Raw genomic sequence first — 18,531 nt, 5'->3', positions numbered from 1 at the left:
GACACTTTCTCATGGGTTGCCACCAGAAAATATTTTGATCCTTATGATAACCTGGTGAGCTGGACTGGGCAACTATTATTATTCGCAACTTGAAGAGAAAGAAATTGAGATTCCAACGGTTGTGATTTGTCCTGGATCATCCAACTGGTAGGTCGCAAAGTGGATTCCAACTCATTGGTGGGTCTTAAACCTGGCTATATGTTAGCATCACCCGGGGGGAGGGTCTTTTAAAAACTGCCCATCTCCTGTTCTCATCCTGGCCAGTTGAACAAGATCTCAGGGGAATGAGGCCTTGGGTATTAGAATTTAAGAATAAAATCTTTCCAAGGATGACCCTGATACACGGTGAGGCTTGAAACCATTGCAATCCATAGGTATAAATAAGCCAGTCTTCTGTTAAACTCACACGTGTTAATTCATCACCAGGATTGAGAACTCCCTCTTATTGGGGTGTTACAGTGGCAGGCTGCTCGACAATAAAAAGGAAGAGGCTACTGATACACACAACCACGTGGAAGAATTTCAAATGCACCAGGTCCAGTGAAGGAAGCCAGACACAAAGCCTATGTATTTTAGGATTCCACTTACCTGACATTCTGGAAAAGGCAAAACCAAAGAAACAGAAACGGATCAGTGAGTGTCAGAGGCTGGTGGTTGGGGGCAGGGGTTAACTACAGAGGGGCAGCCTGAGGGAATTTTGGGGGATGATAGGTTTCTATGCCTTGATTATGGGGGTAGTTATACTGTATGCGTTTGTCAAAATTAAAAGACTATACAAAGGGTAAATTTTACTGAGTGTAACATATATCTTAATAAACTCGATTAAAACATATGCACACACTTGGAGTGCCTGGATGGCTCAGTCGATTAAGCATCCGACTCTTGAATTCAGCTCCAATCATGATCTCAGGGTCATGAGATCGAGCCCAGCACCAGGCTCTGTGCTGGGCATGGAGCCTGCTTGGGATTCTCTCTCTCCCATTTCCCCTCACCACCACTTTCTTTCTCTCTCACTCTCTTTAAAAAACAAAAACAAACCAAAAAACACATGCACACACAAAATGAGATATTATTACACACCCACTAAAATGGCTAAAATTAAAAAGACTGACCATAACAAGTACAGGTAAGGACATGGAGCAATGGGAACTCTCATACATTTCTAGTAGGAATGCAAAATGGCTTTGTTCTGTTTTGTTTTTAAGAGAGACAGGGTTCTGAGGACAGTCAGACCTGGGCTTAAAACTCTGGCCTTACCACTTATCACTGTGTGATGTTGGGCAAGTCAGTTAGGGTTTCTAAGCCTTGGTTGGTTCATCTACACATGAGATAATAGTAGTACATACTGGCTTACTTTATAGGGTCAGCATAAAGCATAAAGGAGACAATGCTTGTAAAATGCTTACTTCGGTCCCTGGCACATAGCAAGTAACCAAAAATACTAGATTTTGCTTTTTTTTTTTTTTTAAGATTTATTTACTGATTTTGAGAGAGAGAGAGAGTGCACGAGCAGGGGGAGGGGCAGAGGGAGAGGGAAAGAATCTCAAGCAGACTCCCCGCTGAGTGGGAAGCCAGATGTGGGGCTTGATCCCAGGACACTAAGATCATGAGCTGAAATCAAGATTCGGCTGTTTAACCGACTGAGCCACCCAGGCACCCCTAGATTTTGCTATTTTTTTTAAAGATTTTTATTAATTTATTTGACAGAGAGAGAGAGAGAGAGAATGGGCACGCACACACAAGCAGGGGGACTGGCAGGCAGAGGGAGAGGGAGAAGCAGGCTCCCCGCTGAGCAGGGATCCCAGGACCCTGGGATCATGACCTGAGCCAAAGGCAGATGCTTAACTGACTGAGCCACCCAGGTGTCCCAGATTTTGCTATTCTTAATATTATTATCATTCTTCTTGTTATCGCTGCCTCTGAACTCATCAAGGGACAGATGAGCTCTGTTTGTAAAGTACCCAGCACTGTTCTTGGCAAGCATTAGATTCTCAGTACACGTTTGTCAAATAAAAGAGTGAACAAATGGAGTCACATATCAATGGAAGGCGTAAGGCCTCTATTTGAGTGGAACTGGCAGAAGGGTTGATGGCAGCCATCCTTGGGAGCATTCCACTTCAAATGCTAGAGGTCTAATATCAGAATCCTCAGCTTAAAATCAAGACCCCTACAATGCTGAGAAGTTCAGGAGTTTTCTTCCACTCAATCACTGGGACTTGTAAAGGTGGCCTTGACCTCCCTAACCGTTTATAAACATTCTCCATGTGTTAGAAAATTGCTCAAAACCAATTTCACCACGTAGGATTCACAAATACCTCCAAGATAGCCCGAAGGAAAGGGCTCTTTGGGATTTGATCTTCTGGTTGGGAAGGTAAGGTGAAACAGACTGAAACTATATCCATGGGCCAGCAAACACCAAGATGATCCCACAAGAAGATAAATCTTTCCATGTGGAGCTCCCACTAGAGGAACCCGGGGCAGAGATTGCTTATCAAATCACGAAGGTCATGACCAGCCCCTCTGAGGCTACTGAGACATGGCTGTGCACCACCAAGAGGAAAACGGGGGGTAATTTGATGCAGGGCCCCATTTTTAGCATTCCTTTTGCACAATACAATGTCTGACTTTTGCCAGCAAAGTCTGCCCACCTGCCAGCAGATATCAACACTCAGAAGAGAAATTCCAAACCAAGGAAATCTTTTCTGTCCAATACTCAGATGAACTAAAGATACTCAGATGAACTAAAGATACCCAGTGAGCCTTCGGCTGATGCTGTCCTTTCAAGCCTGCTTGGGGGATCGTAATTTCCCGTAGCACACTTCATTTCTTCACATTATGAGTCTTGGTGCAGAGGTAGTTCACAAAGGGCAATGCTAAAATGAATACACTTTTCCCAAGCGTAATCTCTGGGGGATTAACGAGCACAGCTGTTGAGTTCGAGGATCCTGGGACAAAAGCACCTCCTCACAGAAGTCTCTGTTTAAGCGCCTGTGTAAATCCCAGAGAAGGGCTTTGAAAATGGAACAAAAACAGTTTGTTCTTCTTTGTTTTCAAATGCCCTCATTAGAGAGATCATTTAAGGGATTCAGTTATTCACTAAAATACTTATTATGTACCTAGTCTGTGCCAGACAGTGTTCTAGGGGCTGGGGATATGGGATGAACAAGTCAAGCAACTTCTATCCTTCTGGAGCTCGCATTCTGGTCAGGGTGACAGGCAATGGACAAACAAACGAATATCCAATATAATGTCAGGTAATTGGTAAGTGATAGGCAGAAAAAAAAGCATAGTAAGAGGCTAGAGAATGATGAGTGGGTGCTGTTTTTGAAAGGGTAAGCAGGAGAGACATTCAAGAAGAATCCTGAATGAAGCAAGAGAAGGTACCATGATTGAGAGTTGCCAAGCATAAAGAACAAACAGCAAGGGCAAAGGCCCTGAGGCAGGAGCATGCTTGGTGTTCCTGAGGAACTACAAGAAGGCTACTAGCTGGCTTTTTAAAAAGATGCCCTGGGGGTGCCTGGCTGACCCAGTTGGCAGAGCATGAAACTCTTGATCTCGGGGTTGCTTGAGTTCAAGCCCCATATTAGGTGTAAAGCTTACTTAAAAAAAAAAAAAAAAAGATGCACCATGAAGTAAGATGGAACCAGTAATAATAATAAAATGATAACAGTAACAACAACAACAGCTAATATTTATTGTGGATTTACTATGTGCCTGGCACTGTGCAAGGCCCAAATGTGGACTAACCATCCGATTCCATCTTCATAGATGGGAACCATTAATAGTCCCATTTTACAAGCAGGAAACTGTCATTCCCAAAGTTACATAACCCACCCAAAGTCATCAATAAATAGATCTGTCTGCTGGTAGAGTCCATATTATTAACAAGTGGCCATAGGGTATGGTTTACACAGAATAAAACAAGTCTTTCCACTCAGCCACAACTTTCAAGAACAAGAAAGTTAAGGCTAATGATGAGATCTTCAAGTGATCTTTCAAAAGCAATTTTTGTTTTTGGTCACGCCTAACATCCCAGCCTGCGCCTGAAGTGGACAAAAATTTCTCTTCCTCTAAGTACAGAGCCTCAACTTGGAATTTCTGCTTTCTGCAGAAAAATATGGGAGGAACCACAAAACTTTTTCTTTGTATTCTTTGAAGAGTCTTTTCACAGTTGCTTGGTTTTTATCTTGGGCTGTTTTCATCACCCATTTCCTACCTAACTATATAGGTCATCTCTAAATAGAAAGGAGTGGTTTTTTGGAGGGAAAAATCAAGTTAAATCAAATCAAACACAGTTGAACAGCCATCTCTTGCTTTTTCTTTTTTTTATAAATTGTGGTAAAATATACTTAACATAAAATTTACCGCCTTAACCATTTTTTTTTTAAGATTTTATTTATTTGACAGAGAGAGACACAGCGAGAGAGGGAACACAAGGAGGGAGAGTGGGAGAGGGAGAAACAGGCTTCCCACCAAGCAGGGAGCCCAATGCGGGCTCCATCCCAGGACCCTGAGATCATGACCTGAGCCGAAGTCAGATGCTTAATGACTGAGCCACCCAGGAGCCCCCACCCTACCCATTTTTAAGGGTATGGTACAGTGGTATTAAGTCCACTCACATTGTTGTGCAAAATCACCAGCATCCTTCCCCAGGACTCTTCGCATCTTGTAAAACTAAAACTCTGTAACCATTGAACACTAACTCCCCATTTACCCTCTCCCCAGCCCCTGGCCACCACCCTTATACTTTCTATCTTTATGATTCTTACTATTCTAACTACCTCATCTAAATGGACTCATACAGTATTTGTCTTTTCGTGACTGGCTTATTTCACTTAGCCTTATCCACGTTGTAGCATATGACAGATTCCTTTCCTTTTTAAGGTGGAGTAATATTACATTGCACGTATATACCACATTTTCCTTATCCATTTATGTGTCGATGGACACTTGAGGTGCTTCCACGGTTTAGGTCGTGCCAATAATGCTATGAACATGATATACAAATGTCTATTCAAGACCCCACTTTCATTCTTTCGGAACTCACACCACTTTTTATTTAGAATCTTCAGAATGCTCTGAAGAGGGAAATGCCAATATTCCTCCCCTGCCTTTTAAACTGCCAGCTGATCCAATGGGTTTTCTCTAGTGAAGTCTAACACATGTGCTGTGAAAGGCTTTCTTTGTTCGTGAAATCAAACCGTACTCCAAATGACTTGTGGTCTGTTATTTCTTGTTAATTAAGACTGTAACAGGAGAGCTATAGGCAAAATAATCAAACTTCCTTGCAACCTAAAATATTTGAGCATAAATACCTAGATCTTTTCTAAACACACACACACACACACACACACACACACACACCCCTAAAAAGGCTCAGGAATAATAGTCTAATGATGCCAAATTTGAACTAAAGAGGAAAAGGGTACAAAAAGTATCATGGTTGAATGTAGGTTTCCAAGTCTTTATTTAAATAATGTTTTTATTCTTCTGTAAAAACAATACATTCTTTGTAGGTAATTTGAAAAATAGAAAAAAGCAGAGGGCAAAAATGTCACCCCTTATCCTATCGCTGAACAACTACAATATTATTTTATATATTTGTTTCTAGTGGACTATCTACATATCCATATATTTTTTAAAATATTTTATTTATTTATTTGACAGAGAGAGACAAAGCAAGAGAGGGAACACAAGCTGGGGGAGTGGGAGAGGGAGAAGCAGGCTTCCCGCGGAGCAGGGAGCCTGATGCGGGGCTCGATCCCAGGACCCTGGGATCCTGACCTGAGCCGAAAGCAGATGCTTAACGACTGAGCCACCCAGGTGCCCCTACATATCCATATTTTTAACATAATTATAAATAATCTACATATAAGACATTTTATTCTTTCTTCACCTAATATACTATGGCAATCTCCATCTTGTTACTATGCTCTGTTTATTTTGTGTTGACATAATAGTCCATTGAGTAAATGCCCAGTATTTATTTTATAATTACTATGTTATTGAATATTATTTGTTTTACATTTTACTTAATCTAAAATTTGCCGCACGCTTTCAGGAAGAAAACTCTGATTCTGGTAGAGCTTCTAGATTGTATCACAGATACAATCTTCACTTATCCAGCCTCTAGCTATCAGAATAGGTCAAGAGATACCTAGGCCAGTGGGATTAAAAGAAAGATAAAACAAAGTGGTCATTCAGTCACCACTTCCCAGGCTTCTTCTAGTCTCAGAGGTCTGCTGTATTGGTAGCAAATGGTACTCCCCAGACAGAGTTGTGCAGTGGACAACCCATACAACTGGACACATGTTTTTACCTGTTTATACACTCCTGCACAGTGTCCATGCAACTCCAATATCCTTAGACGTACTTCATGGTCCCAATCTCTTACTTCTTCCCCTCTTCACTCTCCCAACAAGACCAAGGCACACTTGTATATATTGCTGGTACATGTAAATAGGTCTAGAGGCTAGTCTCCAGCCTCTCTAGAGGGTAATAAAGCAATAATTGGCAAAACTCTGAAAAAAGGTGCTTACTTTTTGAGCCATCAATTCCACTTCTAGGAATTAACCTTATAAAGAGAATCAGTTAAGTGTTCAAGGACATATGAACAAGGATGTTTTCATAATATGTTTTGTATAGAAGAGAAAACTGGAATGTCTAACGCTGGTTAAATAAATTACGGATCACAGAGCCATTACAATTTGTGAGACAGATCTTTGTGTACTGACAAAAAAGGAGATCCCCAGTTTATCACTAAGGGGAAAAAGCAGGCATAAAACAGTGTTGGCCTCACAATTTTGCTTTAAAAAATTCCTATATGAACAGGAAAAATTCTAGAAGGATGAATACATTAACATTTTTTAAAAAACTTCTATGTATTATCCTTTTTTCCACAATGGAAATGTATTACTTAAACAATAAAAATAATAGATATGTTTTAAAAATTTTGCTCCTTGGGGTAGGCTTCCCCTCTCCAGCTACAAGCAAGTCGATATAGGACACAGTCTTTCCCTGGGACAAAGTGGAATGGTTTCTTTGCACGAGTGGACCCAGATTTTTATTTTGTGCCAATATCCTCCTTCATGTGCAAGTAATCAAGAGTCTAGAACTTTTTGTCTTGAAAACAATCATTGTCAGGACTCTAGATTGTGACAGAAATCCATCTGGAAGAGACTCACTGGCACCGCTAAATCCAGGTGCTCCACGGCCTTCAAGGCTCAGCCCCCTCCTGGCTCCCAGCTCCCTTGCCTCTGCAGTCACTCTTCTGTCAGGTTCTTTACTCAGTGGCAAGATGTTTGCAGACAGCCTGGCCTCCTAGCTACCCCCATGCAAAGCAAGCTGCTCTGTCTCAACATCTCCTGTGAGATCCCAGGATGGTTTCACTAGGTGTGACTGGCCTGATTTAGGTCCCTAGCCCATCACGAACTAATCCCTGTAGCCAGAGGGATGCGATATTCTAGTGTTCGAGCTGGCAGAGACCCACCTCTACAGCCAGGGGGAGAGGGACTGTCCAACTCTAAACCTGTACTCTTTGTTTATAGCAAGCTGTTTCTCCTCGGGGCGCCTCATCCACCCCAGCTCACTGCACAATAGACAAAGGTATAAGTGCACAGATTCTCATTGTTCTCTGCAGGTGGAAATCGGGATCGCCAGTCTTTTTTTTTTTTTTTTTTGCGAAGCCACAAAGGGGCTGCTGGTGCAACCTTGCACTGTATTGTTCACCAAATGAACAAAAACAGTAATGATTGATGGCCTTTGTGATTGTCAGCTGTCACAGTGCCTGGAGGGGGCGTTGATCCTGGGAGGAGGGGAGACTGTATGCCACCCTGGAGTCTAGGCTGAGTTAGACAGAATAAAATAAAACAAATGGGCAGAAAGCATAAAACACCAGAAGCTTATTTAGACAGAATCAATATTCAGTGGATTTATCTGGTCTCTGCCTCCAAAATCATTAAAGAAATTTCAATCCTTATGGCCCATGGGAACCTCATTTGAACTTCATAGTTAAAATAGAGAGCAGAGTTTTCTCTATTCACGGTTACCTGTAACATCCAGTGTTTCAGCAGCAGAAAGGCACCACTGATGTGGTAATGCAGCTTATCACCAATCACACTTCAGAGAGTGTTCAGAGGACCAGATTCATTCACAATATCCAAACAGCTTTTCAAAAAAACATTCAGTTTTGCATGTTGAAACAATCTGGCTTTCTAACCATTCGTTAACCTAGTATTTTGGAAAAAAGGAACAAGACCGTGTCTACTTTAACAGATGTGCTTAACATCTAGTAATAACTACCAGGAACCTATTTATAAGGCTAATTATAAAGTTAAAGCTACCAAGAACGGTTCACCACACATAGCTTTTCATACCACATGACATTTCTTTTAATGTGGTCGGTTAAAATATATTTTTATGAGATGTCCAGCTAGTTTCATGATAACAAGTGAGGATGTCAGATTTCTGGATTTTAAAACTTCCTGTCACAAGAATATTATTCAGTCTTTCTTTTTTTTTTTTTTAAAGATTTTATTTATTTATTTGACAGAGAGAGACAGCGAGAGAGGGAACACAAGCAGGGGGAGCAGGAGAGGGAGAAGCAGCTTCCTGCTGAGTAGGGAGCCCGATGTGGGGCTCGATCCCAGGACTCTGGGACCATGACCTGAGCCGAAGGCAGAGGCTTAACGACTGAGCCACCTGGGCGCCCCGAATATTATTCAGTCTTAAAGATGAAGGAAGTTCTGACACATGTGACAATATAGATGAATCTTGAGGACATTAAGCGAAATAAGCCAGTCACAAAAGGACAAATACTGTATGACTGCATTTCTATGAGGTATCTAGGTAGTCAAACCATAGAGACAGAAAGTAAAAGGGTGGCTGCCAGGGGCTGGGGGAAGGAGGGCATGGGGAGCAGTTATTGTTTGGTGGGGACAGAGTTTCAGTTTAGAAAGATGAAAGAAAGTTCTAGAAATGGACGGTGGTGATCGCTGCCCAACAGTGTGAATATGCTTAACGTCACTTTACAACTAAAAATGGTTAAAATGGTAAATTTCATGGTATGTATAGTTTACCATACAAAACAATTTTGTGGGGGGCTATATTTTTCCCTCACAGTGTTTAAGACAGTACAAGTAACGGTTTTCATTAATTGCAAACCCTTCATGCAAAGTGCAATAAAACTACATGGGAGTGTGTAAGGAGAGAGAGTTTGTGCAAGGGCTGCCTGTGACGGAACACTTCACGGATTTCTGAAAATCCCTTTTTCTGGTCTTAGGATGTTTCGTTGTTATAAAACCAGGCCAAGGGGCACCTGGGTGGCTCAGGTGGTTAAGTATCTGCCTTCGGCTCAGGTCATGATCTCCAGGTCCTGGGATTGAGCCCCACATCAGGCTCCCAGATCAGCGGGGAGTCTGCTTCTCCCTCTCCCTCTGCCTCTCCCCTTGCTTGTGCTCTGTCTCTCTGTCTCTCTTAAGTGAATGAATAAAATCTTAAAAAAAAAAAAGGCCAAAAATTAAGAACTTGTGTCAGAAGAACACATGGTTAAAAGGTGTAAAATGGCTTGCTTTGTATTTTTTCCCATAATTATTCATTCATTTGTTTGCTTACACATAATTTACATAACATAAAATTCACCCCTTTTACAGTTTACAGTTCAGTGGTGTTTATTCACAGTTGTACCACCATTTCCATCACCTAATTCCAGAACATTTCTATCACCCAAAACAATGCCATTAGCAGTCACTCCCCGTGCCACTCTTCCTCGGGTCCCTGACCACCACTAATCTGGTTTCTGTCTAGGGATTTACCTATTCTGGACATTTTATTTAAATGGAATATGTGGCCTTTTATGTCTGGTTCCTTCTATTTAGCATAAAGTGTTCAAGTTTCATCTACCTCGTAGCGTGTATCAGTACTTCATTCCTTTTTATGGCTGAGTAACGTTCCACATTGTACATATCCATTCATCAGTTGGTGGATGTTTCGATTGTTTCCCACATTTTGGCTATTGTGAATAATGCTTACATGAACATTCATGTACAGGTGTTTGTATGGACAGATGCTTTCAATTATCTTAAACATATACCTAGGAGTAGGATTGCTGAGTCATGGAGCGGTGACTCAATGTTTAGATTTTTGACAAACTGCCAAACTGCTTTCCAAAGTGACTTTTCCCATTTCTCGCCAGCAGTGTGCGAGCCCTTCCAAGATCTCTACATTCTCGCCAACGCTGTTACTGCCTTTTGGATCCTAGCCATGCTGGTGGATGTGAAGTGGCATCTCACCGTGGTTTTGCTTTGCATTTCCTACATCTTTTCATGTGCCTCTTGGCCATTTGCATATATTCTTTGAAGAAGTGTCTATTCGAATCCCTTGCCAGTTTTGTAATTGAGTTATTTGTCGGGCTGTGAGAATTCTTTATATATTTGGGATATTAGACCCTTATCTGATACATGATTTGCAAACATTTTCTTCCATTCTGTGTTTTGTCTTTTCGTTCACTTGATGGTGTTCTTAAGAGCCAAAAGTCTGGGTTTTTAAAAAAGATATTTATTTGAGAGAGAATGAGAGTGTGCAAGCACAAGTGGGGGAGGAGGGCAGGGGCAGAGGAAGAGGGAGAAGCAGACTCCCTGCTGAGCAGGGAAGCAGACATAGGGCTCGATCCCAGGACCCTGAGATCATGACCTGAGCCAAAGGCAGACACTTAACTGGACTGAGCCACCCAGGCGCCCCAAAAGGTTTTTTTTTAAGATTTATTTGTTTTTATTTTAGAGAGAGAGTGGGGGATGAGGGGAAGGGGCAAAGGGAGGAGAGAGAGATTCTCAAGCAGACTCCCCGCTGAGCACATCACCCAATGTGGGGCTCTATCTCACAGCCCTGAGATCATGACTTGAGCCAAAATCAAGAATCAGACACTTAACCGACTGAGCCACCCAGGCACCCGAAGAGCCAAAAGTTTTGAATTTTGACGAAGTCCGATGTCTTTTTCTTCGCTTGTTGCTTATGCTTTTTGTTATGTAAACTGTTGTTTAATCCAAAGTCATGAAATTTACACCTATGTCTTTTTTTCAGACTTTTATAGTTTTAGCATTTTCACTTAGGTCTTTGATTAATTTTGGATTAATTTTTGTATATTGTATGAGGTAGGGGATCTAACTTTATTCTTTTGCATGTGGATATTCAGGAGTTCTAGCACTATGTGTTAAAAAGACTATTCTTTCCCCATCGAATGGTCTTGGCACTCTTGTTAAAAATCAATTGACCAGGGGTGCCTGGGTGGCTCAGTCGTTAAGCGTCTGCTTTCAGCTCAGGTCATGATCCCAGGGTCCTGGAATCGAGCCCCGCATCAGGCTCCCTGCTCAGCCAGGAGCCTGCTTCTCCCTCTCCCACTCTCCCTGCTTGTGTTCCCTCTCTAGCTGTGTCTCTCTGTCAAATAAATAAAATCTTTAAAAAAAAATCAATTGACCATAAATGTAAGGGTTTATTTCTGTACTCTCAATTCTATTCCATTAATCTATGCCACTAGCACTTGATTACTATAGCTCTATAGTAAGTTTTGCAATAGAGAAGTGTGAGTCCTCTGATTTTGTTCTTTTTTTAAGACTGTTTTGGCTATTTGGGGTCTCTTACATTTTCATATGAATTTTAGGATCTGCTTGTCAGTTTCTGTTAAAAAAAAAAAGTCAGTTGGGATTTTGATAGAGATGGCACTGAATCTGCAGATCAATTTGTACTGTTATCTTCACAACATTAGGTCTTCCAATCAATGGACACAGGCTGTCTTTCCATTTGTTTGGGTCTTTCTAAATTTTTTTCAGTGATGTTTTGTAGTTCTCAGCATACAAGTCTTACACTTCTTTTGTGAAATTTATTCCTAAGTATTTTGTTCTTTTTGATGCTATTACAAATGGGATTTTTATTAATTTCATTTTCAGATTGCTCATGGCTAAGTACATATAAATACGATTGATTTTTTGTGTATTGGTTTGGTATCCTGCAACCTTGCTGGACTTGTTTCTTCTAATTTTTAAATATTTTTAGTGAATTACATAGGAATTTCTGTATAGAAGGTCATGTTTATATAGAGAATAGAGATAGTTTTTTTTTTTAAGATTTTATTTATTTATTTGACAGAGAGAGAGAAAGCGAGAGAGGGAACACAAGCAGGGGGAGTGGGAAAGGGAGAAGCAGGTTTCCCGCCGAGCAGGGAGCCTAATGCGGGGCTCGATCCCAGGACCCTGAGATCATGACCTGAGCCGAAGGCAGTCGCTTAACTGACTGAGCCACCCAGGCGCCCCGAGAATAGAGATAGTTTTACTTCCTCCTTTCTGATTAGAAGGCCTTTTATTCCTTTTCTTTTATTTTTTTAAAGATTTTATTTATTTATTTGACAGAGAGAGACACAGCAAGAGAGGGAACACAAGCAGGGGGAGTGGGAGTGGGAGAAGCAGGCTTCCTGCGGAGCAGGGAGCCCGATGCGGGGCTCCATCCCAGGACCCCAGGATCATGACACCAGACGAAGGCGGACGGTCAACCGACTGAGCCACCCAGGCGCCCCTTTATTCCTTTTCTTGCCTAACTTTCTTAGTTAAAACCTCCAGTGCTGTGCTGAACTGAAGTAGAGAGGATATCTTTGTTTCGTTCCCAATCTCAGGGGGAAAACATCCAGTTTTTCACCCTAAATATGATGTTAGCTGTGGAATTTTGTAACTACCCTTTATCAAGTTGAAGAAATTCCTTTCTAGTCATAGTTTGTTGAGTGTTTTTTTATCATAAAAGTCTGTTGGATTTTGTCAAATGTTCTTTCTGCATCCATAACATGGTTTAAATTAATGAAAATCATACTGTATTCTCTTTGTAAAGACTTTGTTCAGTGTATAGAAGGCTACGGTCTCCTTAATTCTTTCCCAGCCACCCCAAGTTACCCACTATTGTTAGATCGCTCCATTTCCTTTGAGGTATTTTCCTATCCTATGTGTGTGTGTGTAGCTGTCCAAAATATACGTTTTTTAAAAAAATATTTATTTATTTATTTGAGAGAGAGAGCACGCACGCATGTGCACAAGTTTGAGGAGGGGCAGAGGGAGAGCGAATCCTGAAGCAAACTCTCCGCTGAGCACAGAGCCCCCCATGCAGGGCTCAATCCCAGGACCCTGAGATCATGACCTGAGCTGAAATCAAGAGTTGGCCGCTTAACCAACTGAGCCACCCAGGTGCCCCTATACAGTACACATTTTAATAAAAAGTGGTATAATATGTGTGTGTGTGTGTGTGTGTGTGTGTGTGTGTGTGTGTGTGTATGCTATTTCCCCTTGAGATACCATCTTGTTCCCAGCTGATATTCCAATGTCCCATCTTTCTTTTAAGGATGAGATCAGGGGCGCCTGGGTGGCACAGTCGTTAAGCGTCTGCCTTTGGCTCAGGTCATGATCCCAGAGTCCTGGGATCGAGCCCCACATCGGGTTCCCTGCTCAGTGGGATGCCCGCTTCTCCCTCTCCCCCTGCTTGTGTTCCCTCTCTCGCTCTGTCTCTCTCTGTCAAATAAATAAATAAAATCTTTAAAAAAAAAAAAAAAAGGATGAGATCAAGTCCCTCCTTTTTTGTGGAAGCTTCTGAGGTCATCCCACATATCAGACATCTTTCCTTCTAGCAACAACTTAGGATCTTACCCCCTACTTGGCACTCTTCAGATATACATATATATATATAATATAAGTATATATTATATATATATAAAATATATCACAGGAAATGTTTGTGATACTATATTATATATTATATAATTATTATATATTATATATACATATCACAGGACATGTTTGGATTTGAACGAACTGAACTCTCACACAGCATACACTTGCCCCTACACATCTTTTGTACCATAAGGAACATTTCTAGCTATTGTGTGATGATAGTATTATAACCAGTTAAATTTTGAGCCACTGTGACATCTTTTTACATGGCAGTGTTTGTTGGTGTGATGAGCTGAATTCAGCTGTCTTATAGACTACAGACAGTCCCCAACTTATAATAACACTTTATATGATGGTTTGAAAGCCATATGCCTTAAGTAGAAACTGTACTTTAAATTTTGAATTTTGATCATTTCCTGGGTGAGTGATATGCCATACGATACTCTCACAATCCTAGGCAGCGCAGCAAGCCGGAGGTCCCAATCAGCCAGCTGATCACCAGGGTCAATAACCAATACACTGATGACCATTCTGTACCCATGCAATTATTCTATTTTTCACTTTCAGTGCAGTATTCAATAAGTTCCAGGAGCTATTCAACACTTTATTATAAAATAGACTATTTTATAGGGGATGATTTTGCCCAAATGTCAGCTAACATAAATGTTTTGAGCACATTTATAGGCTAAGCTAAGCTATGAGGTCCAGTGGGTTAGGTGTATTAAATGAATTTTCAACTTATAATATTTTCAGCTTACAATGGGTTTATCAGGATGTAGCCCCATGATAAGTAGAGAAAGATCTCTCTGTTTTTATGCTCTGCCCGTAACACAGGCTCCTGTGTGTGAAAGTCTTACTGCATGGGAGAATCAGGGACAGAACATCCCCTTTTCCTGTTAACATACTGGTTATATTCCAGGCTTCTGAGTGTGATTTGGTTTGAAGAAAGCGCTTTGCTGTTTTAAAGAAAGGAAATCTGAAAATCACTATTTTATTGCATTTCGCTCTTACAGTTTCATTAAAAGGATCAGAAAATGGGAAAGTAAAACGGCTAATTCTAGTGTAACAAGTGTAAGCCTTACAAATGAAATATGCTGACGACAAAGGCGGAGCTCAGAAAGCAGTGGAAGCCAGGAATCTTTGACCTTGGTTGGGCGTCCCTGAACTTAAGCTACCCTGCTGATGTTCAGTTATGAAGGAAAAAGACCACAGGTATAAAATATGTATGAAATGCTGAAAACCTATGTCGTCACTAGTTTTATCTAAATCGTGGGGTATAATAGAGGGTTTTATAACCGGTTTTTAACTCTTTGGGAACAAACTGCTCCTTATAATGTGCAAGTCTATTATTTAACTTCCACATCTGACTTCGACCCACATGTTCAGGAATGTGCCATGTACAAAAGGAGTGGAATGACTGGACGATATTGCCTGAGACAGTAGGAAGTTCCTTGTAATCAAGGACAGTCCCATTTAATGGTCATTTAACAAATATTTTGCTTGTTGATTTATTAATTGTATCTCATTAGAGTAAATCTAACTTCTTCATGGAGAATTGTTTGCTGGTGTGTTCCCTTCAGTCTACTTCTCTTGTAGTAATTCTGAGGAGTGCATCAACGTGCATCTTTGGCCTCCACATAAATCCACTGAGACTTTTCCTTGTGGCGATTTACTACTCCTGAAATCAAATCTAAACTCATTCCATTGACTTGGGTGGAGACATGCTTCTACCTAGAATGGGTGCTTCATGTTTACCTGGAAGCTTCTTAACATTGATACTCTGCCAACAAATCGAAGAGGATGTACACTTTTTAGCACGAGATACACATGCCACTCTCATATATATTTGGTAAGAATTTTTCCAAAGTACATCCTTCCTGAAGGGCCACATGACAATATGGATCAGGAACTTTAGAAAGGAACTCACCTTTTGACCTAGAAATTCCACTTCTAGAATTCGTCCTACATAAACAACCAGACAAATGTGCAAAGATGCCTGCACAAAGATCTCTATTACAGCATTTATTATAATAATGATAAACTGGGAATAACCAATGGCTAGAAAAGACAGGTTTCAAAAGAAAAGGTTACTTCTAGCATGTGATACGTGTTTATATGTTATTCTATCTTTTCAAATTTTTTATGCTTTATTTTTTTTTCATTTTAATTCCAATGTTAACATACAGTGCTATATAAGTTTTAGGTGTACAATATAGCCATTTGATGGTTCCATATATGACTCCGTGTTCACCAAGGTAAGTGTACTCTTAATCCCCTTCAACTGTTTCACCCATCCCCCACCCTATCCATTAAGTTTTTTTTTTTTTTAAAGATTTTATTTATTTTTCAACAGAGAGAGAGAGACAGCGAGAGAGGAAACACAAGCAGGGGGGGTGGGAGAGGGAGAAGCAGGCTTCCCACTGAGCAGGGAGCCCAATGTGGGACTCGATGACCTGAGCTGAAGGCAGACGCTTAACGACTGAGCCACCCAGGCGCCCTCCATTAAGATTTTTAAGGTTTGGAAAATTTCACACCAAAATGCCAGCAATGATTATTTTGGGGTAACAGTTTCGGTGGCTCAAAAAGTTTTATTTGCTCTACCTGAGTAATTTTCTTTTTCTTTTTTTCCCTAAAATGAACACGGTATTGCTCTTTGTATGTATATAATATTATTTTTTAGGTAATGCAGGCCAGTCAACCCAATATTAAAAGGCTGGAGGGTACTTTTAATGACAATTGCAACGTAAGTTTTGGTAAAAATTCTAAATCACTCTTTGAGATGTATTTTGCAGAGAATCCTATTTCTGAGGTTTGGATGTTAGCTATTACTATAGCTCTGTTTCAAATTCATCTAACAGTTTTCCCATGGGCCCTCCACATCACAAAAATTCCCCATCAGACCAAATGCCATAATTGCACATGACTCTTACCAGATAGGCTCTCCAGAAGGATTGAATGCACAGAGCTGCCTCTTCTTCTGTCAGCAGGAGGGAGAGTGGGATCGGCGGCCGGGGACTGAAAAGCAATAAAATGGTCATATGCCCATGAGAATCCATCCTTCAGCCTCGGCAGCCCTTTGACAACATAATGGCCTCTCTGATTAAGTGCCTCATCCATTTCCATTCTTAGAAAGCAACAATGCCATTTTTGATAGAGAAGTTTAGGCTTGAGTTAGCATGTTGTATTTTAAAATCCAAGATGGATTCGTTTTGTTTTGTTTTTAACCAGTGTACTCTTAAATCACTGTTAGCCTGTTCTGCTTTGAAAGGCTCAGGCTGTTAAAGCTGCATGTGAGTCCTAAAAGGTGGGACCTCCATAAGGCTCTATAGACATAAAACAGGAGACAAAGCAGGGCGACTTTTAAATACTGCATTACGACTGAGACATAATAAAGGATTCTTTTTCTACCTTTCTACTGAAGGGAAATTAAGCAGCTCATCTCTTTCCTCAAGGCAAAAATATTGGAATTTATCTCTGATAAATTGTGTGTGCATTCCAGTTTAATGTGGCTTGAATTCAGGCATATTTTTAAGTTAAGTTCTGCTACTACATCTTAATAGGCAATAAAATATCTCAACTGCTGGGTCAGTTGACATTGCTTGCTCTTGTGGGATTTTTCAGATTGTGATGGGATGTTTGATCATAGATATCATGTTTAAAAATCATGGTGAAATGCTCTTTTCTCTCCCCCCCCAAAAGTTGCATAGAGATACTAATTCCTGACAAGTTCTTATAAGTATGATTTGATTCTGGTTCCTTATGTTTCTCTAAAGCACAGCTACCTCTGAAAAGCCCAGTTAAGCCTTTTTAGATATAGTACAAAGAAATAAACCTCAGAAAGGATGTGGGTCACATGGAGGCTGCTCCCAGGACAGGATCCCCAGAAATGACTTTGCAAGTGAGGGGTTCCTAAGTTCCCTGGCCTCAGAGTTCTCCCTAACAACAGCCATCATTTGAGTTTATAGTAACTCCCATCATACAGAGAGGTTGAGTAACCTACCCAAGGTCACACAGCTTGTAGATGGCCTAGTTGGGATCTGAGCCCAGACTCATAGGATCCTAAAACCTAGGCTTCCCTCTCAATGCTCGGCTGACACCAGACTTTCACTGGGCAAATACTTGCAGATGCGGAGCCTGGCACAGACTGCAAAGCTAAGTGGCAACATTGCATGATTCTCTAGGATGTGTGGTTTTATTTCTCTCTAAACTCTGATTTAAAAACAACAACAACAACAACCCACCCTTGATATAGTATGTTTGTTTGAATGAATGAATGTGCTTTTGAATTATTCCAGAATCAAAGAAATCAAAGCCCAGAAGAATCTTGAGGTTATTGAGATCCTTTCAAGGGAGTGCGGTGTTGTTGCCAGGTTCTGGGTCTTGGACTGGGCAGGTCCTTTCGAAGAGACCAAGTAAAGAAGATTCTTCTATTTCTTTGGAGAAATAATTACACGCTCAAAATGACAGCATTGTTAGAAAACTGTCCCTAATGTTCCGTTTCCATTTTTATTTGCATGATGTGGTGGCTTTTTAAAATTTTTGTTTGGTTCTCTTTATGTTTTCACTTCTTCTTGCCTAATATGTGGCTCTCTGGGCTGCAACAGAGCATTCACATTTTGCTGGAGGCCTGCTTTCTACATTAAATGTCTGTACTCATCCATTGTCCTTATTCTTGGAATCTCAGTTGTGTGACACCAACAAATCACATCCCTGAAGTAATTCTCTTTCACTAGTTAAAAATCAATGGCTTCTAGAGAGACCTTGGTGTTTCTAAGGAGACCTTGGTGTGCTGGCAATGGATTTACGAGACTAACATTATCATGCACTAATACTA

General features: G+C 40.8%; 1 protein-coding gene across 2 annotated transcripts in view; it reads right to left on the bottom strand.

The window, feature by feature from the left end:
• LOC116628074 (IQ domain-containing protein K-like) overlaps positions 1–18,531 on the bottom strand; it is a 125,469-nt gene that overhangs the window by 51,051 nt on the left and 55,887 nt on the right. For both annotated transcript variants that reach the window (XM_032398148.1, XM_032398149.1), the window contains exon 7: positions 16,628–16,712. In XM_032398148.1, the coding sequence (XP_032254039.1) occupies positions 16,628–16,712 (85 nt within the window). The remainder of the gene's footprint in view (positions 1–16,627; positions 16,713–18,531) is intronic.

The sequence above is a fragment of the Phoca vitulina genome, unplaced genomic scaffold, assembly GCF_004348235.1.
Source record: "Phoca vitulina isolate PV1807 unplaced genomic scaffold, GSC_HSeal_1.0 scaffold110, whole genome shotgun sequence".
Taxonomy (NCBI): Eukaryota; Metazoa; Chordata; class Mammalia; order Carnivora; family Phocidae; genus Phoca; species Phoca vitulina.
The sequence above is the reverse complement of the archived record's forward strand: the minus strand, read 5'-3'. Positions and strand labels throughout refer to the sequence as shown.